Source organism: Herpailurus yagouaroundi, unplaced genomic scaffold (assembly GCF_014898765.1).
Source record: "Herpailurus yagouaroundi ecotype Mexico unplaced genomic scaffold, PumYag 166, whole genome shotgun sequence".
NCBI classification, from domain to species: domain Eukaryota; kingdom Metazoa; phylum Chordata; class Mammalia; order Carnivora; family Felidae; genus Herpailurus; species Herpailurus yagouaroundi.
Genome location: NW_024412407.1, coordinates 30,090,664 through 30,115,571, shown reverse-complemented (window position 1 = coordinate 30,115,571; position 24,908 = coordinate 30,090,664). Strand labels below are relative to the sequence as shown.

The 24,908-nt window shown below is 35.6% G+C and overlaps 1 protein-coding gene across 5 annotated transcripts in view; it reads left to right on the top strand.

Annotated features, from left to right (window-relative positions):
- Positions 1-24,908, top strand: part of PIK3C2G (phosphatidylinositol-4-phosphate 3-kinase catalytic subunit type 2 gamma) — a 354,340-nt gene that overhangs the window by 70,543 nt on the left and 258,889 nt on the right. For 4 of the 5 annotated variants that reach the window (XM_040488785.1, XM_040488783.1, XM_040488784.1 and 1 more), the window contains 3 exons: positions 5,743-5,806; positions 18,219-18,341; positions 23,483-23,516. In XM_040488785.1, coding sequence (XP_040344719.1) covers positions 5,743-5,806; positions 18,219-18,341; positions 23,483-23,516 — 221 coding nt within the window. The remainder of the gene's footprint in view (positions 1-5,742; positions 5,807-18,218; positions 18,342-23,482; positions 23,517-24,908) is intronic. The other variant, XM_040488787.1, reaches the window with a different exon arrangement.

Here is a 24,908-nt window from a genome sequence, read left to right as displayed (position 1 = left end):
TTGAATAGGGATGTCTGGCTAGCTCAGTTGGTAGAGCATGCTACTCTTGATCTCAGGGTAGTGAGTTCAAGCTTCATGTTGGGTATAGAGCTTACTTAAAAAAAATAAATTGAATCTATAGATGGCTGTGGGTAGTATGAACATTTTAACAATAGTAACTTTTCTAATATAAAAACTTGGATGCCATTCTATTTATGTGTTTTGATTTCTTTCATCAATGTCTCATAGCTTTCAGTGTATAGCTCTTTCACTTCCTTGGTTAAATTTTATTCCTGAGGTTTTTTTTGGTTTTGTTTTTGTTTTGATGCTATTGTAAGTAAAACTTTTTTATTTTTCAAAACTTTGTTAGTGTATAGAAACTCAACTGATGTGTATGTATTTATCTTGCATCCTGAAACTTTATAGAATTCATTCATTAGTTCTAACAGTATTTTGGTGGAATCTTCAGAATTTTCTATATACAAGACTGCACCATCATCAAACAGACACAGTTTTACTTCTCCCTTTGAGATTGAATGCCTGTTATTTCATTTTCTTGCCTGATTACTGTAAGACTTCTAGTACTATGTTGAATAGGTGGAGTGAGAGTGGGAACACTTATCTTGTTCCTGCTCTTAGAGGAAGTATTTTCTAAAATTTTTTTAATGTTTATTTTATTTTTGAGAGACAGAGAGAGACAGAGCATGAGTGGAGGAGGGGCAGAGAGAGAGAGGGAGACAGAATCTGAAGCAGTCTCCAGGCTCTGAGGTGTCAGCACAGAGCCCGACACAGGGCTCAAACTCACAAACTGTGAGATCATGACCTGAGCCAAAATTGGATGCTTAACCAACTGAGCTACCCAGCCACCCCTGAAAGGAAGTACTTTCAACCTCTCACCATGGAGTATGATGATAGCTGTGGGTTGTCATATGTACACTTTATTATGTTGAGATGTGTTCCTTCTATACCCAATTTGTTGAAAGTTTTCATAATGAGAGGATGTTACATTTTTTCAAATGCTTTTTCTGCTTCTATTGAGATGATCAATGATTTATTTATGTGCTTTATTAAATTTATTGATTTGTGTAGTTGAATCATCCTTGCATCCCAGGGACAAATTTTACTTGGTCATGGGGTATATAATACTTTTAATATGCTGTTGAATTTGGTTTGCAAGTATTTTGTTGAGAATTTTTGCATCTATAATCTTCAGGGATATTGGCTCATAGTTTTCTTTTTCTGTATTGTCCTTATCGGGCTTTGGCATCAGGGTAATTCTAACTTCATATAATGAGTTTGGGAGTGTCCCTACCTCTTCATGTTCTTGGAAGAGTTTGACAAGAACTGGCATTAATTTTTATTTAAACATTTGGTAGGATTTACCCATGAAGCAATCTGCTCCTGAATTTTTCTTTGTTGGGTGGTTTTTAATTACTGATTTAATCTTCTTATTATTGGTCTATTTGGATTTTCTATTTCTTCCTGATTCAGTCTTGGTAGGTCGTATTTTTTAGGAATTTGTTCACTTCTTCCAGGTTGTCCAATTTTTTTAGCATATAATTGTTCATAATAGTCTCTTTTGATCCTTCTTTGTTTCTTGTAACAGCTTTTAAATTAAAGTCTACTTTGTGTAATATAAGTACAGCTACCTCTACTATCTTTTGGTCTCTATTATACATGAAGTACCTTTTTCCATCCCTTCACTATGAATATATGTATGCTCTACAAGCTGAAGGGAATCTCTTGCAGGCAGTATATTTGTCTTTTTTCATCCATTCAGCTACTAGCTGTCCTTTGACTGAAAAACTTTACATTTAAAATAATAATTGATAGTTAATGACTCACTATTGCCATCTTGTTAATTGTTTTGTTTTGTAGCCTTTCTTTCTTTCTGTCTGTCTTCTTTTTTTCTTTCTTCTTTCTTTCTTTTTCTGTTCCTTTCTCTCTTCCTGAATTGATGATTGGCCATAGTAGTATACTTTAATTTCTTCTCTTTACCTTTGCATATCTGTGATAGGTTTTTGTTTTGTGGTTACTCTGAGGTTTACTTGAAATATCTTATAACAGTCTTTTAAGCCGATAGCAATTTAACCTTATTTGCATAAAAACTCTACGTTTTACTCTGTCCTAACATTTTATGCTTTTGATGTCAGAATTTATACCTCTTTGTATTATATATCCATTGACAATATGAAACTTTAGCTATTTTTAATATTTTTCCTTAATCTCTATACTAGAGTTAAGTAATTGACACATCATTATTACTATATTAGACTATGTACTTATCTTTCCAGTAAAGTGTGTTGTATATTTTCATGTTTTCCTGTTACTAATTAGCATCTCTTCATTTCAGCTTGAGGAACTAGCATTTTTTCTAAGGCATGCCTTGTGCTGAAGAACTCCTTTCCTTTGTTTGTGACAGTCTTTATTTCACCTTAATTTCTGAAGGACAATTGTGTTGGGTAAAGTATTCTTAGTTGGCAGGGGTCTTTCTTGTTTTGTTTTGTTTTGTTTTTTCTTTCAGCAACTTACACTTATCATCCTACTCTCCTAGTTTGTTGGATTTCTGCTGAGTAATCCACTGATAGCTTTATGGTGATTCTTTTATGAGGAAAAATTATTCTCTCTTGCTGCTTTTGAAATTTTGTATTTGATTTTAGACCATTTTATTTTGTTATGTGTCTAGGAGTAGATCATTTTGGATTGAAATTATAGGGTAACCTATTACTTCATAATGTCCAAATATCTCCCCAGGTTTGGGAAGTTCAAAAGCCATTATTTAACTAAGCTTTCAGCTCCTTTCTCTTATCTTCTTCTTTCAGGACTCCAATGACATGCACATGTTTCTCTTTATGGGGCCCCATGAATCCCATAGACTTTTTAAATTCCTTTTTTACTTTTTTTAAATTTGTTTTTGTTCTTCTGCTTAAGTAATTTCAAATAATCTGTCTTTGAGCTTACTGATTTTTTTCTTCTGCTTGGTCCCTTCTTCTGCTGAAGCTCTATATTGAATTCTTCAGTTTGGCCATTGTATTTCTTATCTCCAAAACTCTTGTTCTTTTTTTTACATTTTCTATACCTTTGTTGGACTTCTCATTGTGTTCTTACATTGTTTTGATGAGTTCATTAAATTGTCTTTCTGTGTTCTTTTATATTTCTCTGAGCATCTTTAGAATAATTATTTTGAATTTTTTGTCAGGCAATTCATGTGGCTCCATGTCTTTGGGGTCAGTTGCTTTAAGTTGACTGTGTTCCTTTGGTGGTGTCATATTTCCCTGACTCTTTATGATCCCTGGAGCCTTGCCTAGATGTCTGGGCCTGAGAAGAAGCAGTCACATCTTCCAGACTTTATAGGCTGACCTCAGTACAGGATCTTCACCTGCAGGTGAGGCACACTGGAGCATGCTATGGCTGTGAGTCTAGTGGTGCAGGGCACCAAGTATACAGTCATGTGGAAGACCCACGTCTGGTGAATGTGATGTCTCCTCAGCTCAGGCCACTGGGGCCTACAACATCTTTAACAAGTGCTGTTGGCATCTTCAGTGGTGTTTCTGGGTCCAGCAGCTAGGGCCCAGGGTAGGCAATGGTTGTTGCTAGAGTTGGTGGCACGCACACATTGAGTTTGGGTGTCAGCTGCAAGTGCCTGTGTAGTGGCAGGAACTGGTTGCAGACGTACATATAGTATGGGGGAGGGCAGGGCTGGCAGCAAGGGCTACGACTAACTGTAGGTGCACTGGCACTGTGGGGCCCTGGATGTTGGTATGCACTCCTGTGGCTGCAGTCTCACCTTGGTCATGTGCACAGCAATGAAGGCTATTATGGGATTCAGGCTGGTTAGATACAGGTACACAGCTGGAGTGGCTGGTTGCAAGCAAGCCCAACAGTGTAGGCCAGTCACAGGAAACAGGGCCAGAACCAGGCCCACAAGCATCTGTGTGGGTCTTGGCAATTGGTGTGCATTCCTGTGCCTGCAGCGTCTCCCTAAAACATGTGCATGGCAGTGAAGGCCAGTACAGAAACCAGGCCAAGGGCTTGCAGGTGCACACCTTGGGAACCAGCTGCCAGTGAGCCTTAGGGTGGCAGTGGGTAGGAAAGGGAGCTGGGAGGGACTCAAGCAGCTGCTGTTTGTGAATATGAATACCTGTGTGTGATAGGGGGAGGGAAAGAGTGAAATCTGCCTGCGGCTCTGCAGCTGCTGTGTTGGCTGTTGATTTCTCCAGTGGTGAAAGGTACTGGGGCCCTCTGCATTGCAGGTCACTGGGAACCACAGTAACTCCCCCTACACTACTGATGCTGGCAGCCCCTTCTTCCTTGTTCCTGGCTGTCTTTACATATCTCAGCTTTGCTGGTCTCTGGGTAGGGTAAAATCAATGCAGGTCCTTCTTGTAGTGTCCCAAAAGGCTGGGGGAAGCTGCTGGCTCACCTACTGTCCCTTTCTCAGCAAGGGGATTTCCCTGTGGACAGTGAGCAGTGCTGGCCTGCAGGATGAGATGATGCAGGCAAAATGAAAGTGCCCTCCCATTTTTGTGTGGTTATTCTCAGGGTTTCTTGTTCTACAGTGTTGTCAAAGTTTCTTGCAAGGATTCCTAAGCTCTCCCAGAGCTGTTTTTGTTCATAGATAGTTGTCTAATTGTGAGAATACAGAGACTGGGATCTCGTACTTTGCCATCTTGGAGACCTCCAAGTTGGAGACCTCCAAGACTGCTCTCTGTAATACAATGCTATTCTGCCTTCCCTCCTCAGACTACTTTATGGTGCCATTAAAAGATCACACACTAGATGGCAGGAGCTTTATTTTCAGTTTCACTCTTCCCTGACTTAACTTCCTCTTAGAAGTTGGGCAAATCATATACCTTCATTAGTTTCCAGGGTTTTTTCTATAAAATAAATATAATGCTTAACAGCAAGGTGCTGAGGGTATATATTCTTGAGGGTCTTTTAAGTTTTGGGGTCATATTTTATATAAAAACCCTCCCTTCAATAGCCAAATCTTTCACTATTCTTTTCCTATACCTCCACTGATTTTTTACATGGTCAATGCATTTTGTCTTTGAACTGTCAGATTTAATCCAACTGAAGTGATGATTTAATAAAGGCTGAGAAGGCAGTTATTGTAAAATACATTGGTGTGTCTTTAACACTTTTTGTGTTGTATGATTTGTTCAATTCAGCGGTTTTCAGGAAGAGAAATGGGAAGAGAAAGTCATGATGTTTGGAAAATAATTTTGATTAGTGAAGTAAGAAGAACCTCTGCTCATCTCACATGTATTCCACCTAAACATAGATAAGGTTGGAGAAATAAGAGAAGCTTAGGGCAAAAAGATACAGAGGTTTGATGCCAAAGACAGCCTTATCTATTATAAATATATGTCATTAATTCTGAGAGCAATTCTCTACAAGTGTTTGCATATTTAACAATTCTTGATGTTAGTATTTGTCATTATCTGCTCATAAATCCTTTCATAACTTACATTTTGAAGTAAGAATAGTTTGATATTATGAACAGTCTTTGAGAGGTTTGGTTAATTTGTCATGGATTTCTTTGGAGTTCTAAAGTTTTCAGATATGTCTGTAGGCTATCAAGTTACACAAAGTTTATAAACATCCTTCCAAAATGGTTTTTAAAACCGTGTCAGTAGCAATCCTTTTTAAGCCATGTCTGCTATAGAATCATGGACAAAACAGAACTTATGATAAATATGCTAAAGTTAATATAAGTTTTCTTACCCACTTTTAGACAAAGTCATTTTTTTTTCTTTCCAGACAGTGCCTCTCAACAGTAATCAAAAAATATGACTTCCACCTGAAATGCCTATTGAAAACCCAGGTATTAACTTTTGTTACTTCATCTATCAATTCAATAAGTATATATTAACCATAAAAAATTTTGCAATTTTCTGAAGACACAAAGATGAATAAAGTAGAATGTCAATATCTGAGCAGCTTTCATTCTATTGTGGCAAAACACACAAGTAAATAGATGTGTATGAATAAAGTGTCATAGGTACTGTGAATGTGAAAGACCTATGTGTATACAGGACACAAAAGAAAGTTATCAATTTTACCTATTTGATCTGAATGTTGAAAAATGAGTATGCCAACTAAGGCACATGGTGAAAGAAGGTGGGGAGTGGGGATAACTTTTAGTGAAGAACAACATAAAGAGAAGCAGTTAGGAAAAGCCTAGAATGATTAGAAAACTGTATGAAATTTGGAATGGCTACAACTAGGGTTCAGTTTGAGAGACTGGAAAGAGACCAGATGAAAGGGGCAAACAGGGGCCAACTTATGTAGGATCCTAAGGACACTTTATGGACAATTTAAGGATTTTCTAATTTATCAGCTGATGACATAGAGCCATTATGCAAGGCAACAGAATGACAGATGGATGACTAGAGGAGCACTTCATTAGCCCAAAGACATGATAAGGGTATTGACAAAAACTCTACAATAGTGGTGGTCAGGAGGGGACAAATTCATAATATGTGAAAATGTGCAATTTACATGATTTGGTGAAAGACTATGAGTAAAACAAAAGAAGAGGGTGTCTAGAATACCTCCACATTCCTGGCTGCCAAGTGACTACATAGAAACATCAGTTTACTAAAATAGCAGAAAGGAGAAACTAGCTTGGCAGGGAAATATGATGGACTTAGCCCAAGATTACTGAGATTTGGTCACCAACTGGGCATCAAAGTTGTGGTCACCATTAGGCAGACCATATCTTATAGCTTATTCTTCGAGGGAAGGGTTAAATCTTCCACAGATAAAACATGCTGTGATTATAGAAAACTGTGTAAATACAGTGTTTTAAAACAAGTGAGGATTTATTTTTCCATTAAATAATTGACTCCTGATATATATGAAAAGATAAAGAGCCTAAGTAACTATTCCTAATATTAATTAACAGTAGAAGATTCTGAAAATAATAAATACTTCTGGATAGATACCAAACTCATGTGAATTCCACATAAATATTTAAAGACATGATGATGACAAATACACAACTCATATTCCCTCCCAAAATGTAATCCTATCACTCTAATTCCATTTTTCTTTCTTGAGTCTGGCTTAAATATATAAGTTTAAAATGTGAAATGTGAAAGAAATTCACAGAAGATTGGTTTGAGTCTCATAAAAGTGTCATAATTAGTACTTCTTTCAGCTTGATTCTTCACCTTTGTGATAGTCATTCTTTTGAGTGTAGAATTTGAAATTTACCAGGTACACAAGGCAGACGAAGACTTCATTCCTAGATCATTTATGTCTCTTGACTATATATAGATATACTTTTGAGGTTATGATAGCCTACTTATGATGACTGGTAATTATCTAAATGTCTCAGTACTGCTCATGTATCACAGATGCCTTTTTATACATACACACATGCACACAAATTGTTGAGAATCTGTAAAGTTCTTAATTTCCAAGAAGTTTCTAACTCTTATACAAAGCCTCCAATATTTCCACTTTGAAAGAATCCATTGATTATTGTAAATTTTTTCAGTATGACTTGAAAGTTGGCAAAACATCAAATAATTACTGTCTTTACATTAACACAGGCAAATAGTTATCATCACCCACATCTGACTTATCTTGTAAATAGGCCACAGTGTCTGTGATTTTCCAGATGAACTCCTTCCAAAACAATGGTCTTTTTAAATGTGATTCTTCCTATGAGGCATCACTAGCAAATATCTGAGAAATGAGGACAGACTGCGGTACTTCTATTTATTTGACAACTGCATTAAGTAATATTTCATCAATGTCAAAAATAGTGCCAACATGAACAATGTTTTTTTATATTTCCCAAACTTGGATTATTAAACAATTTAAAAAAAATAGAAAACATGCAGGCTGAATAAATATGACACAGATATTATTGAATAATATGGGTAATTTAAATTTTCAAATATTTTCTTTCCCCAGCCATGGTCATTTAACATATTTTAGATTTGATTTATTTCACTTTTGGGGCCCTGATTCTTATGTTTGCTAAGTAGCTAATTTTGTAAGCAATTTACATAGAACTTTTATTTTGGACATTTTATTCCTCTCTTCTATGCCACTAATATCCAGAAAGGTATGGAACGTTTTCTATATTCATTCTATATTCTGTGTTCATCTCTAATATTTCAGAGAAATTAAGAATAAAAGAAAAAGAATTTCTCCCCTAAGGTATTACTTAATGCTTACTTAGCTTACTTAATGTTAATTAGTGAACTATTTATTCACTAGAATCAAGAGAAATAGAAATCTGGAGTGCCTGGGTGGCTCAGTTGGTTAAGCATCTGACTCGATTTCATCTCAGGTCATGATTTCACAGTTTGTGGGTTCAAGCCCCATGTCAGGCTCTGCACCAACAGTATGGAGCCTGCTTGGGATTCTTTCTCCCTCTCTCTCTGCCTCTCCCCTGCTGTCTCTCACTCTCTCTCAAAAAAAAAAAAAAAAAAAAAAAGAGAGAGACAGAGAAATAGAAAACAAAACCATACTCTGAAGTTGCTGATGATCTACTTGGAAAGACAGCATATTCATAAATAATGTACATAGAGTGGTATATATACAAAGCAAAACAGTGTAAAACAGGATTTCAATCTAGGTGTAAGAATCAACTTCTGATTCAAAGTTGCTTCTTCCTAGTAGCTTCTAATGCACTGTCTCCAAAATTTTTATTACAGTGCCAAATAGGACCTTTTAACAAAGTTAGCAATCCTTATTACTGATGACAAGTTTATACTAGAATCTAATAACTGATGAACTAATTATAAACTGATAAATGTGGACTGAGAAAAATCTACTCATGCTTTAAAATATGGTTTGTCTTCATGAAACATCTGCTTGGTCTAAAAAGAGCTAAAAACCTCCAAACACTTTACCATCTAGCTCATGACACAGAAAGTGTACAAACTAGATAACCAGAATGGCACCTCTATTTTTCAGGTTTAAGTAACTAAATGAGTAACACAGAATAATAATTATTTCACTCTTACCCCTCCCTAAGACCTAAATCCAACTGTATTCAGTTTCTAGACAGAAGCTAAAAATTCCACGTGTAAGGAGAAATAAAGGGGGCACATAAGGATCTTTTGTATTTGGCTTTATTAGAACTGAAGCTCTTTTAGTAACAAGCAGACCTAATCCAAATTGTTGGATTTTTAGAAGTGCCAAATTCAAACATATTTGTTTTTTAAATGCTTATTTATTTTTGAGAGAGAGAGGAAAAAGAGAGAATGCAAGTACATGAACGGGGGAGGGACAGAGAGAGGAAGACAGAGATTCCCAAGTGGGCTCCACACTGTCAGTGCAGAGCCCAACGTGAGGCTTGAACTCACAAACCATGAGATCATGACCTGAACGAAAATCAAGAGTCAGATGTTTAACCAACTGAGCCATCCAGGCACCCCTCAAACATAATTTAAACAGAGTGGCAGTAAGGACAGAATTTAGGTACAGAGACTCCAAAGTCAGATAGCAGTATATGCCAACCCTACACTAAAGAAAGTTTTTATTCAACTTTTTAGAGTTCATATTATTCATCACTAGAGTGAATTTAATAAAATATAACAATGATATTTTTAAAATTAATAAAAAACATATGAGATATGTTTAATATAATATAGTGGCTGGAAGATAAAATGTGTTCAGGTAAAGATAAGTACAAGTGTCAGTTTAGTGCTATTAGAGTTATTATTTTTAAAGTTATATATTTTGGGGGGGCTGATTATCATAAGTTTTTATTGCTAAAGTAGAGGACTGAGTAGGATTCAGAAGAAAGAAGAAAAATGTCACAAAACTGATTTGTATTCAACATAGAATATAAGAAGTGAGAAAAGAACAAAAAATCGTAAGAAGAAAATAGGACAAAATGAATAGGTAACAAGAACCTGGTTAAAGGTTACAAAAGAAGAAGTCAAGGAGATGAAGGAGATAAAGTCAGGTCACAAGAAAAATAAAACACAATTGCAGAATTGGAAACTACCCTAGCAGAAATAAAGGGCATAGTGAAACTACTAAAAGTCAAACCTATTATGTATAGGACATTTTCAGACTTAAGGAAGCAAAAAATGAAAAACTGAAAATAGATCTCCAATAAGGAAAATAATCACTAGCCAACATACTTTGTATTCCAAGTGAGATCAAAGGCATTGAAGGATTTTGCCAAAGGAATAACATGATCTGACATTTTATTTGGGATGTGTGCAGTGAATTATATAATACATGAGGAACATTTAATAATACATATACAAACTAAAGAATAATACCTGAGCAAGCATTCTTATTAAACAGTAAGTTTAGGAACAAAATATTGCCGGTATCGTAGGATCTGCCTGTGTGCCACTTTATATCTCTTTTCTCTACGTGAGAGGTATCCTTTGGTGAAAAGTATTTTGTAGGTTTTGTTTTCACCATTTTACCTTTTCACATTACCATCAAAGGATATCTATGCATTCATTAGAAATATACATTTTAGCTTTCCTTTTTAATGTCTCCATAAGTAGAATAAAACTGTATGTACTTTTTGAGCCATGTAACTTTTGCTCATTGTTTTTCAGATTTATCCACCTTGTTCTATGTGGTTTTGCTTTGTTTTCATTGATGTATGGTATTCAATTAGCTCAAAGAACCTCAATTTATTTATGTAATCCACTGTTGATGTACACCTGAGCTAATATCAAGAATTTCTCTAGGGTATATACCTAGGGTCATAGACACTTTTTAATAGGGTCACACATATTTCATAACAGATGAGAGTTCCCATTGCCCCATCTTCTCACCATGTGGTATAGTTCAACTTTTTACATTTTTGCTTAAGTGGGGAGAGAGTTAAGATGTGGAGTAGGAGAAGGACCTTATGCTTGCCATGTCTCTTGAACACAGCTAGATAACTATCAAATAATTCTGAACACCCAGGAAATTGATCTGAGGAATGAGAGAACAAACTGTACAACTAGAAGGAAAAAGGAGGTCACATTGTGGAATGCAGGAGGTGTGGAGATACGATTTGGGGGAGAAAGGAATCACAGGTGCTGTGCAGGGAAGGGAGCCCTGATCATGGAGGGAGGGGAGAGAAGGAATGAGAGAGAAAGATAAAGCAGCATGCAGGGATTGCACAAGAAAAACACTTCCCCAAAACAATGCTGACTGGGAAAATGAGAGGGACTGATTATCGCAAGATTTTACAAGCAGCAGAGCTAAAAGTCTGAAGTTTTAGAAGTCTGTGCCATTGCCAGAGTCAAGCATGGCAGGCATAGGGGTCTCCTGTGCAGAATGAGGGCAGAGGCTCAGGAGTGGACAGCATGTTCTGAGGATCTCCTGGATCATTCTGGGAGAGACAGTTCCTCTTCTTGCAGTACATTTGGAAGAGGCAGCATTGCCTCTCGGGACAAAAGAGCTAGTGGGTGCCACGGAGCTGCTTCATTCACTAGCATATAAGCAGAGACACCTGCTGAGGGCAGCTAACCTGGATGCTGGCTGTTTTGCTATGCTTTACCATAAAAATCCAAGTCCCTGCAACTCGTACAACTGCTTTTCTGAGAGAAACCATTATCAGCCACAAGGGAGTGAGACCCTCCCCTAGGGTATCAGCACAAGTCTGCCCCACACTAAGTCCCTAAAATCTGGAGTTTTGAAACCCAGCCACTCATCTGAGTTAAAACGGAGGAACAGTGCACCAACAGGCCTTCAGACAGATCAAACGTAGACAGGGTGAAGGCAGGGATCTGACAGAAGCCTGGGTCACAAGGGGAGAGATTGTTCCCCCTTCTGTGAAGACCTCCTCAACAGCAGTGGGCACGAAATACCCTCCCTGGGGAAGAGAGTGGGCTGATGCCATTGTTTACCCCTCTTATCAGTACAGCAAACTTTAGGGAGCAGTACAGCACACACAGTGGAGGATTGAACCAGTTACTGCAAGACCTACCCCCTGGCACTCTGCAGGTGGCTTTTTTACTAGGGCAAGTCTGATTGAGATCCAGAGCAGCAGGGGGCCCCTCCCCAGAAGACCAGCACAAACCTCCCATATGCACCAGGTCTACTGATCATAGAGTGCTGCAAAGCTTCAGCTCTAGTGGAAACGGGACCAGGCACACGCTTTCCTGATACACAAAAGATAGAGTCCTAGAGAAAATTCCAAGATGGAGGAATTCATCCCAAAAAAAAGAACAAGAACATATCATGGCCAGGGAATTAATCAAAACAGATATAAGTATTATGTTGGAACCAGAATTTAAAGCAATAATCATAAAATACTAGCTGGTCTTGAGAAACAGAGAAACCAGAGAGACCCTTTACTGCAGTGATAAAAGACCTAAAAACTAGTTAGCCAAAATAAAAAGTGCTGTAACTGGGATGCAAAACCAAAAGTGCTATAACTGGGATGCAAAACCGACTGGCTTAGTGACTCCAAGGATGGAAGAAGCAGAGGAACAAATAAGTGATACAGAAGATAAAATTATGGAAAATAATGAATCTGAAAAGAAGAGATTAAGAAAAATTATGGATTATGAATGTAGACTTAGAGAACTCAGTAACACCATAAAGCATAATAACATTCATATCATAGGAGTCCCAGAAGCAGAGGGGGGAAAAAGGGGCAGAAAGTTTATTTGAGCAAATTATAGCTGAAAACTTCCCTAATCTGGGGAAAGAAACAGACATCCAAATCCAGGAGGCACAGAAAACTCCCATCAAAATCAACAAAACCAGCCAACACCAAAACATTTCGTAGTAAAATTTGCAAAATACTGAGGTAGGGAAAAACACCTGAAAGCATCAAGGGAAAAGAAATCCCTAACCTACAAGGGAAGACAAATCAGGTGAACAGCAGATCTATCCACAGAAACTTGCCAGAAAGGAGTGGCATGATATATTCAACATACTAAATGGAAAAAATATACAGCCAAAAATGTTTTATCCAGCAAGACTGTCATTCAAAATATAAGGAGAGATAAAGAGTTTCCCAGAAAAACAAAAACTAAAGGAGTTCATGAACACTAAACAGCCCTGCAAGGAATATCTTTAAAGGAGACACTTTGAGTGGGAAAGAAAGATCAAAAGCAATAAAGCCTAGAAAAGAACAGAGAAAATCTCGAGAAACCACTTTACACTAAATGGCACTAAATTCATATCTATCAATAATCACTCTGACTGTAAATGGACTAAATGCTCTAATCAAAAGACAAAGGGTATCAAAATGGCTAAAAAAAAAAAACCACAAAAAAAAAAACACAAAAAAAACCCCAAGACCCATCTATATGCTGCCTACAAGAGACTCACTTAGACATAAAGACACCTATAGATTGAAAGTGAGGGCATGAAGAAACATTTATCATACTTATATGTTAAAAGAAGGCTGGAGTAGTAACACTTATATCAGACAAACTAGATTTTAAAGCAAAGACTATAAAAAGAGATGAAGAAGAGCACTATATCATAATAAAGGGGAATATCCAACAAGAGATATAACACTTGTAAATATTTATGCCCCCAAATTAAAACACCTAAATATAAAAATCAATTAATAACAAACATAAAGGAAGTCATTGATAATAATACAACAATAGTTGGAGATTTTAACACCCCACTTACAGTAATGGACATATCATCTAAACAGAATATCAATAAAGAAACAATTGTTTTGACTCATACACTGGACCAGATGGGATTTAACAGATACATTCAGAACATTTCAACCTAAAGCAGCAGAATACACATTCTTTTCAAGTGCACATAGGAATAGGACATTCTCCAGAATAGATCCCATACTAGGTCACAAATCAGGCCTCAACAAATACAAAGAGATTAAGATCATACCATGCATATTTTCTGAACACAACACTATGGAACTTGAAGCCAACCACAAGAAAAAATTTGGAAAAACCACAAATACATGGAGGTTAAAAAACATGTTACTAAAGAATGAATAGGTCAACCAGAAAATTTAAGAACTTAAAAATTACATGGAAACAAATGAAAATGAAAACATGACAGTCCAGAATCTCTGGGATGCTGCAAAGGCCATTGTAATAGGGAAGTGTATAGCAATACAGACCTACCTCAAGAAGCAAGAAAAGTGTCAAATACAAAACCTAACATTACACCTAAAGGAGCTATAAAAGAAACAGTAAATAAAGCCTAAAGCCAACAGAAAAAAGGGAAATAATAAAGATTAGAGCAGAAATAAGTGATATAGAAACAAACACACACCAGTAGAAGAGATCAAGGAAACTAAGAAATGGTTCTTTGAGAGGATTAATAAAATTGATAAACCCCTAACCAGACTTTTCAAAGAGAAAATGTACCCAAAAAATTAAAATCATGAATGACAGAAAAGAGATCACAACCAACACCACAGAAATACAAACAATAATAAGAGAACATTATGAAAAATTATATGCCAACAAATTGAGTAAACTGTAAGAAACAGAAAAATTCCCAGAAATATACAAAACTGAATACCAAAACTGAAACAAGAAGAAATGGAAAATTTGAACAGACCCACAATCAGCAGAGAAATTGAATCAGTCATCAAAAATCTCCCAAAACAAAAAAAAGTCCAGGGCCAAATGCCTTTACAGGGGAATTCTACCAATCATTTAAAGAAGAGTAAATAATGCTCTTTTCAAGCTCTTCCAAAAAAGTAAAAATGGAAAGAAAACCTCCAAATTCATTCTACAAAGCTAATATGACCTTGATTCAAAAATCAGACAAAGACCCAACTAAAAAGGAAAATTACAGGCCAATATCCCTGACGAACATGGATGCAAAAATTCCCAAGAAGATACTAGCAAATCTAATCCAACATTACATTAAAAGTGTTATTTTCCACAATCAAGTTGGATTTATTCCCGGGCTGCATGGATATTTGCAAACATACATTAATATTTGCAAACAAATTAATGTGATACACCACCTTAATAAAAGACAGAATGAGAAACATATGATCTTCTCAATAGATGCAAAAAAAGCATTTGACAAAATACAGCATCCATCCTTGAAAGAAAAAAAAAAAACCTTAACAAAGTAGAGATAGAGGGAACTTACCTCAACATCATAAAACCATATATGAAGATCCACTGCTAATATCATCCTCAATGGGGAAAAACTGAGAGCTTTTCCTCTGCAGTCAGGAAAAAGACAGGGATGTCCACTCTCACCATTGTTATTTAACATAGTACTGGAAGTCCTAGCCTCAGCAATCAGACAACAAAATGACATAAGAGGCATCCAAATTGGCAAGAAAGAAGTTAAACTTTTCACTATTTTCAGAAGACATGATACTCCAGGTAGAAAATCTGAAAGACTCCACCAAAAAAAATTGCTAGAATTGATAAACTAATTCAGCATAGTCACAAGATACAAACTCAATGCACAGAAATCAGTTCCATTTCTACATACCAATAATGAAGAAGCAGAAATAGAAATCAAGGAATCAATCCTATTTACAACTGCACCAAAAACCATAAGATATCTAGGAATAAACCTAACCAAAAAGGTAAATGATCTGTACTCCATAAACTATAAAACACTGATGAAAGATATTGAAGATGACACACAGAAATAGAAAAACATTCCATGCTCATGGATTGGAAGAACAAATATTGTTAACATAATTTTATTACCCAAAGCAATCTAGATATTTAATGCAATCCCTATCCAAATACTACCAGCATTTTTGCAAAAAAAAAAAAAAAAAAAAAAAAAAAAAAAAAAATATATAACAATCCTAAAATTTGTATGGAACCCCAAAAGACAAAGTAGTGTTGAAAAAGAAAACCAAAACTGGAGGCATCATGATTCCAGACTTCACTCTGTATTACAAAGCTGTAATCATCAAAACAGTACGGTTGGTATTGGCACAAAAAAACATGGCACAAAAAACAGACACAAAGATCAGTGGGACATAATACAGAACCCTCAAATGGACCCACAAATGTATGGTCAATTAATCTTTGACAAAGGAGGAAAAAATGTCCAATGGAAAAAGGCAGTCTCTTCAACAAATGGTGTTGGAAAAACTGAACAGCAACATGCAGAATGATGAATCTGGACCACTTTCTTACACCATACACGAAAATAAATTTGAAATTGATGAAATGCCTACATGTAAGACAGGAAACCATAAAACTCCTAGAGGAGAACACAGGCAATATCCTCTTTGACCTCGGCTGGAAAAACTTCTGACTAGACACGTCTCTGGAGGCAAGGGAAGCAAAAGCAAAAATGAACTACTGGGACTTAATCAAGATAAAAACCTCTACAGTGTAGGAAACAATCAACAAAACTAAAAGGCAGCCAATGGAAAGGGGAAAGATATTTGCAAATGACGTATCTGCTAAGGGTTAGTATCCAAAATCTATAAAGAACTTACCGAATTCAGCACCCCAAAAAGCAAATAATCCAGTTAAGAAATGGGCAGAAGATATGAATAGACATTTTTCCAAAGAAGACATACAGATGGCCAATATACACATGAAAATATGCTCAACATTTCTCATCATCAGGGAAATATAAATCAAAACCACAATGAGGTACAACCTCACACCTGTCAGAAGGGCTGAAATTAACAACACAAGAACAGTGGGTGTTGGCAAGGATGGGGAGAAAGGGGAACCCCCTTATACTCTTGGTGGAAATGCAGACTGGTACAGGACCATGGAAAATGGTTAGAGGTGCCTGAAAAAGTTAAAAATAGAACTACTCTACAACCCAGCAATTGTACTACTAGGTGTTTACCCAAAGGATACCAAAATATTGATTCAAAGGGGGAAGTAAAGAAAGGGGCATATATGGAGCTGAAATCTCTGAATAAATCCCAGATTAGATAGACTGTCACCTGTAAAAAGTGAGAGAAGGAAAACAATGCCTACAGACCAAGAGAGCTTTTGAGAAAGCCTCTCTCTGCCCAGGAGCTTTGAGTGAGGAGAATGATTACCTGAAAAATTGTCTGGGTAGCTGTGAAGTATTAATTTACACGATAGTAAGAATTTATGCCAAAAAATTGTGCCAGAATATAGTGACTATTTTGGACACAGGCAGAAGCAAATGCAAAACCACTATAAGGGAACACTCTTCTAAACTCCAAAACCATGGAGTTTCCTCTAATATACACACACACATAAATACGTGCTGGTAAAAGGGGAATAATCAGCTTAAAATTTACAAATCCTATGATGGCTGATCCATCATATGAGAGATTCTTCCGATATCAAGCATGTATTTGCACTGGATTTCAGGAGACAGTGTATTTGCACTGGATTTCAGGCTAGATTTGAGCATATTTTTTCATAGAGGTGACACCTGGCCAAGATTTGGATATGATTGTCCTAAGAAAATATATAAGAAGGAAAAATGGAAAGCTTGTTACGTTAACATTTCAGAACATCTAATATTTAGATGGAAAAGGGAGTTTGGATCACAAATGGAGTACACAAAGTACTGAGACCTAAGCCATAATAAGACTGTAGTTTAATGTACATAAAGTAAAGGTAGTTGCTGCTACTAGAAAATTTTAGCCTGAAAAAAAAAGAAGAAAAGAAAAGGGAAACATGATAATCATTTTCATGTATTTGATGGCTGTTCAAGTGAAAAGGTAATTAGCTTTACTGTAAGTACCTCTGGAATGCTAAGTTGGAATAAATGGTTGCAAACTTAGAGACAGTCATCTTGATTCAATATGAGAAAAATCTTTGTAACAATTACTTGTTCAAAAATTGATAGACTGTCCTGTCGGTAGAGAATTCTTCCACATTACAGGTATGCAAGCAGTCATGAATGTTCCATTACATAGGAGTTTGCTAAATTTTTTCTATCTCTGTGACTCTTTGAGTTAGTGAATACTGACAATAATGCAGCTTTGTTATTTTATGTGCTATATTCCAAGCTTATCTCAGGAAATATTTGATGTAACACAGACTCTGAAGGAGCAGCATTCCAGTACTTTAGATATTAATCATATCTTAAAATTATTTTGAACACTGGAGAAGATTGATGACAAATTTTTCTCCTCTGCATTGTTCTGGAAGACAAAACAAAAGAACGTATCATTCCCTCCCACTGTCATTTAGATGTTCTGGAGAATCATATTGAGTTCACATAAATAAAATAACTGGCTTTTTCCACATGAACTACTCATAAATTTTTCTTTTCCATGTTATAATTGAGTAGTTGTGTTTTCTTAATCTGGAAAAGACTTAAAATGCATCCAAATTAAATTGCATTTTCTTATTTTTCATCCACAGCAAAATGTAGATAATATTATTGAAGAAGTAAAAAATATATGCAGTGTTCTGGGGTGTGTGGAGACCAAACAAATTACAGATGCTGTAAATGAACTAAATCTAACTCTTCAGAGAAATGCAGAGGTAAATATAGTCATTTATTAGACAATAATTATTTTAAACCTGAGTTCAATAATTAAGAAGAGTGAAAGAATTTTGCCTACTGTGTGTGTGTGTGTGTCTGTGTATGTGTGCATAAATATTTCAATCATTTGGGGGTAATGGAAACTTGATTCTATTACACCAAATAGATTATTATACCAAAAGGATTCAATTAAATTAAAAGGAAATTTCTTACACCTTTCAAGTTTGTAACTGCAATGTATCTTCCAAGTGAGACTCAAATCAATCCTACTATCCTACCTAGAGGAAACAATTATATAACATTCACAAGTGTTTGCATAGACTATTAATGGCTTTCATGTGCACCAGTATATTCAGGAGTAAGTATCCATGCTTATGTGGACAAGCACACAAATAGGAAAGACCAGTTTTTTGTGGTATCTTTTGCTGAATTTGCAGTGCATACTGCTTATATATAATGCATTAATACCATTTTTTCCAGTTAAAAAAAATAAGTATTATATGTTTTTTTTTTAATCTCAGAAATCTAATATAGAATTACAGGTGTGATTATTGCCCAAGAAAAAGATTAGGAAATCTGGTCACAATAATCCATTCAATCTTGTTATTAGTTTAGCAAATGATGAAGCAAAAAGATATGATGATGGTAATAACTAATACTTGATAGTACACTGCAATAATAAAATAGTTTCACTTATTTATTACTTCATTTCATTTCACTTTTATTTCATTTCAGTTCATCCTCCCAACAATACACCATGAAGTTGGTGTTTTAATGTTAATTTTATTATTAAAATCAGATGCTTAGAATGCTCATGTACAGAGGATTAATAAGTGGCCAAATAGAGATTTGAAACTAGGCCTCTTCCTCAATGTATGTGAAACTTAATAAGAAACAGTGATTACATTCATTCTTTACCTGAAGGGAAAGGAACAGCACAGATTATATTACCTTGAATATGCCAACCTTGAAATTTCAAAAGGACTGATTTAGAAAGTGGACAATTATATTAATATATATAAATCATCATCATTGTTTCAAATGTTGGACTTTCTATGTCTTATTTTAATTAGAACTTAGTTTTGTAATTATAGAGTAATAATGAATATAAAAATTTGAATACTTTGCATTACATATAGGGACAGTGATGACTCAGGAGCAGTGGAATCATCCTATCAAAAGATTTTCCAGATAAACATTCATTAAAAGCTAAAATTACAAAGCATGAAGAAGTCAAAATTTAAACAATATAATCAATAAATATCAAAATTCGATGTCTGAAATTAATATGTGTTCATTTCCTTACATTTTTCTTAATGGGAAAATATCTACTCTTACACCTTCCAATAGAAGAAAATGAAGTAACTATATAGTCTCCAAAGCTGTTTTTGTATGTACATATTAATATCCATGGTCTTCAGAAAAGACAACAAGGTAAAAAATTTGAAGTGATCACATTTAATCTAGTCATATTTTTCTATTCTGTGTTAGAGTGGAAAGATTCCACATAGTCGCCAAAAGCCTATCATCAGTATGTTGTGAAAATAAATATTTTGATGAACTCAAAAACTGAAGAATTATATGATGCTAAGAAGGACATTTCAAGGATATCCTTTCTGAGATAACAAGGTAGTGAGAGTTAACTTTCAACAAGCAACTAATTTCTCTTACAGTATCACATTTGGGAGACATTATAAGCACCTAGAGCTGGCAATAAAATACAAAGAGCTTAGGGTCATGCAAATATGATTTGAACTCAATATCTACCAGTTTTTAGCTGAACATCCTTCGGAAAATTAATTCATATCTCTGAGTTTCAGCTTTCCTCACTGCATAAACAAACAAACAAACAAACAAACAAACAAACAAACAGCAGAATCTACAGGGTTCCTGTGTTACAAATAATGTTAATAAAGGTCCAAATGATAGTGTTTCTTGCATAAGTCATTATTATTACTGAAGGTAGTAGGAATGGTGCTGGTGGTACTTTTTGAGATTCCTCCCCATATAGCCAACATGAAGGTTTTAATTCACACAAGCACCACGTAGGTCATTTTCTCACGACTATTGATTATAGCCAGCATCATGACAAATGTGAACCTTTGCCAGAGGAGGAGACCACATGCATGACTGTGAACACATGTCTCTCCATCTGCTAAGACCACTTGGTTGTGCTTCCATGTTTATGTTCGGCTCTCAGTGAATCAATACAAACAAATAACTGATCAAAGAATGAGGAAAATCTCATTTTAGGATAAAGCACTTCAAATGCCGTTAAAAATATTACAAGATACAGGGGCACCTGGGTGGCGCAGTCGGTTGAGCGTCCGACTTCAGCCAGGTCACGATCTCACGGTCCGTGAGTTCGAGCCCCGCGTCAGGCTCTGGGCTGATGGCTCAGAGCTTGGAGCTTGCTTCGGATTCTGTGTCTCCCTCTCTCTCTGCCCCTCCCCCATTCATGCTCTGTCTCTCTCTGTCCCAAAAATAAATAAACGTTGAAAAAAAAAATTAAAAAAAAATATTACAAGATACAAAAGCTTTATCTTAAAACATTCATTTTTGAAAACTCCCTAAAAGAACAAAAATGGCAATTTTCTCAGAAATGTCAAATTTTCAATATAGCTGAAGCCAAAAGAATCCTTCAAAGAGAAAGTGAATCCTAGGAAAACTGAACAATTATAATTCTTATGAAAAGTTCATAATCACATTTCACCTATCTTATATACTTATGAGCACTAACTTATATTTGATTACTGACACATAGAAATAAACAGTTGACAATTACCAGTTTTATTTCATATATGTCAATGGGAAAAACAGACAGTTTAAAACCCTTAATAAACAGGCACCTAGGGGTGCCTGGGTGGCTCAGTTAAGCATCCAATTCGATCTCAGCTCAGGTCTTGATCTCAAGGTCTTGAGTTCAAGCCCTGAACTCGGCTCCATCCTGGGCATGGAACCTACTTTAAAAATAAATAAATAAAAAGAAAATAAAGAGATTCTACTTATTTTGAGCACACTTTAAAAGTTCCCTTATTCTACATCACCTTCATTCAAACATGTTCACCATCCTAATCGAAGAGCCCACCTATATAAGAACGCTAGCACAAACAGTAAGTACATATTTTCAGAATTTGTGCAGTAACCAACTGCAGTTAACAATGCCAAAGTACCTCAGTCTGTCTAACCACCATGAACCTAAGATTAAAAAAATACTGAGAAAAATTAATCTTCTGCCAACAAACTCAAATTTGAAAAGCTTTCCTTTCCCTTGGCTGCCTTTTTTGGTCAACTTGCAAGAGACTATTTCCTGCCATACAGAGAAGTAATGAGGTATTTATTAAATGTAAGTTTTGGCAAGATGATGAATTATATCACAAATGCAGTTATACTCTTATTCAGCACTGGAAACAATTTTCCATCCTTCAAAATTCTATTCCAGAATCTCACATAATATATTTCCATTACATGTTCATACAATAAATGAAACACAAAGAGAAAAATACGGTCTTACACATTGTGCTGTAGGTGGATGTCATGGTGATTTTAAAATACAAGTTTATATTTCTGAATAAATTGAATTCTAGTTAAGTCAGGCTAACATCTTTAATGGTCTCATCCACATGGGTGAGGTGAAGATCTTATGTGCAATTGTTAAGCCTAGTGGTTTAAACTACACTCAGATGAAATATTGTACTTAAGAGAAATGCTTCTGAAAAGGTTCACGTGAACAATGCTTTTAAGTGAAAAAGCTATATATAAATTTAATTAAATTTTAAACATGATACAAGTGTTTTCTTTCAAAAGGAATATTGTAGCAAGTTCTTGATTAAAAAAAAAAAACACCACGATTATCCTTTGTTTGAGAAATTGGGCTTTAAAAACAAACTTAAAGCAAAATTTTGAAAAATGTAATGCCAATTAAAATGGATTTGACATATTAGAAAATTATGTTTGCTTTCGGACTGAAACCTCAGTTTTGTGAATCTGTGTATCTCTATATATAATTTTCATGATAATGAAGTTATAACCAGTGAATCCTAAACCACTAAAGTAATTCTAGGTCTCCACAAACACAAATAAACAAACAAGCAAATAAATAATAAAACCATACTAATGAATATGAACTAAAATGACAAAAAATATAATTTCAGATAGTACTGTTTTATTTAGAATATGGTCACAAGTGTTTTACTGTCAGTTTCTTTAAATCTCCTAAAAATAAAGAAATGAAACTATATCATAAATCTGTATGATTCTGCCCACTTGATTTTTTTTTTAAGTTTATTTATTTATTTTGAGAAAGAGAGAGCATGAGCAGGGGAGGGGCAGAGAAAGAGAGGGGGAAAGAATCCCAGGAGAGGGGGCTCAAACCCATGAACCGTGAGATCATGACCTGAGACAAAGTCTGACCCTTAACCAACTGAGCCACCCAGGTGCCCTTGATTTTGCCCACTTCCATCCAGCCCTCTTTGCATAGCAGCCCAAAGCTTGCAACTGAACTAATAATAAGAACTGCTAATAATAAGAACTGGACATACTACAGAGAAAGAATTAAAATGCACTTATTTCAAAAACTTATTTACTGCTGGGGAAGGAAGTGAGTTTAGCCAATATATATAGAACTGTTCTAATAACACTAAACAGGCTTGGGGTGCCTGAGTGACTCAGTCGGTTGAGCGTCGGCTTCCGCTCAGGTCATGATCTCATGGTTTGTGAGTTCAAGCCCTGTGTTGGGCTCTGTGCTGACAGCTCAGAGCCTGAAGCCTGTTTTGGATTCTGTGTCTCCCTCTCTCTCTGCTCCTCCCCTGCTCGTGCTCTGTCTCTCTTTCTCAAAAATAAATAAACATTAAAAAATTTTTTTAAAAAAACACTAAACAGGCTGAATTTATTCTAAATTTTTTTCAGTCAAAAAACCTAGATTGTTTATTAAAACATTCAGAATGCTTTCCTTTTACTTTATAATTTAGCTTCCTTCTGTTTATTAAGCAACATTGATACATGATAACAATAAATATTTTGTCTTTTTATGATGCAAGAGAAATTTCAGTGTTTAGATCTGGATATAATCAGTTTGGTTGTTTTGTGAATTTGTTTTCTAAATAACTATTCTGTCTTTGCACTTATTTTTCTTTTTCAGAATTTTCATCAAAATTCAGAGACTTCAGCAAAAGGTAAAACATACATGTACCCACATTTAAGAAACAGTTACAGAAACAAAAATAATTTAATTCTTTTCAATTTTTTATCCAAATATTATGGTAGCAACAAACATTTTTTGAGGCATAAGTGTTTTGCTAAGCTGTTTTTACTGATGGAAATGATTATTCTGCAAGTGAATAAAAATCAACACTCTAAACTTTTAGCCTGACATTTTTAAGAAATGGGAAAAGTCAAGAGGTCTATAAAAAAGAAAGGAATACTGAAAATATTTTTATAACCATTCCAAGAACTATAAAATTTTATTTACCTACTTATATTTTGATGTAAGAAGAGTCTAAAAAATAGCAGATGTCTTTCTTCAAAGTCACTAATTTCAAATTTAAATTAAAATAGTATTTGAAAGACCAATCTAACATAATATGTAGGAGGATTAAATCCTGGAGTAATTAGTGTTCACAGATGCTCCGAGCCTATAAAACTGCAAGCCACAGGAGGACTTTGCCTCTACAGAAAACAGTGGATATGTAATAGTGTGGTATAGAGCAAAGGATCTGGCTTTTGGAATCTGGTTAATTTCAACTCTGCCACTTTTTGACTCTGTGATCTTAGGGAATTAAATTCTTTGATTCCCCAATATGCATAGCAGACATGATAGTTACTTAATGTGCAGGGTGTGGTCAGAGTTGTTCTTGCTTGCACAGGCAAGTGGTATTTGGCGTATGAACCCTGTGAGTATCTTCAAGGAAACAGACTCACATACCAACGATAACCCCAACCTGTCCTCCATTCCCTTAATCATTTTTAGGAGAAAGTAATGTGCGGAGGGATATCCTCTGTACTCTAATTACCACCACTCAAAAGAAGACATTCAATTACATTTGAAGAGCTCCCCCCTTCACATCACCGAGAAATATGGGACGGCAGAGGGCATGGAGAAAAAACAAACACACACACAAACAAAGTGTACTGGCGCAAAAATCCCTGTTCCAGGCATTCATAACTCCAGAACATCATTAAGGAAGGGAAAGGATGGACACCCCCTAACAATATCACTAACACAGAGTCCAAGTGATACAATGAAGAGAGAACAAGCTGGAGATTATATCAGATGGAATTGGCCCTCTCTTCCTTTCTTCTAGGAATGTTGGAATAAAATCCCTTCATTCCATAGTCCTAAGGGCTTGGGATATAAGATCCCAGAGAACTGTGTAGGAATGTTCACAAAGACTTCTATTCAATGCTAAATCATCACAGATTCTAATTAATGCATCTTATGTTTTTAAACTTTAAGTTTATTTATTTATTTTAAGAAAGAGACAGAGAGAGTGCATGAGGAGGGGAGGGACAGAGAGAGAGAGAGAGAGAGAGAGAGAGAGAGAGAGAATCCCAAGCAGGCTCTTCAC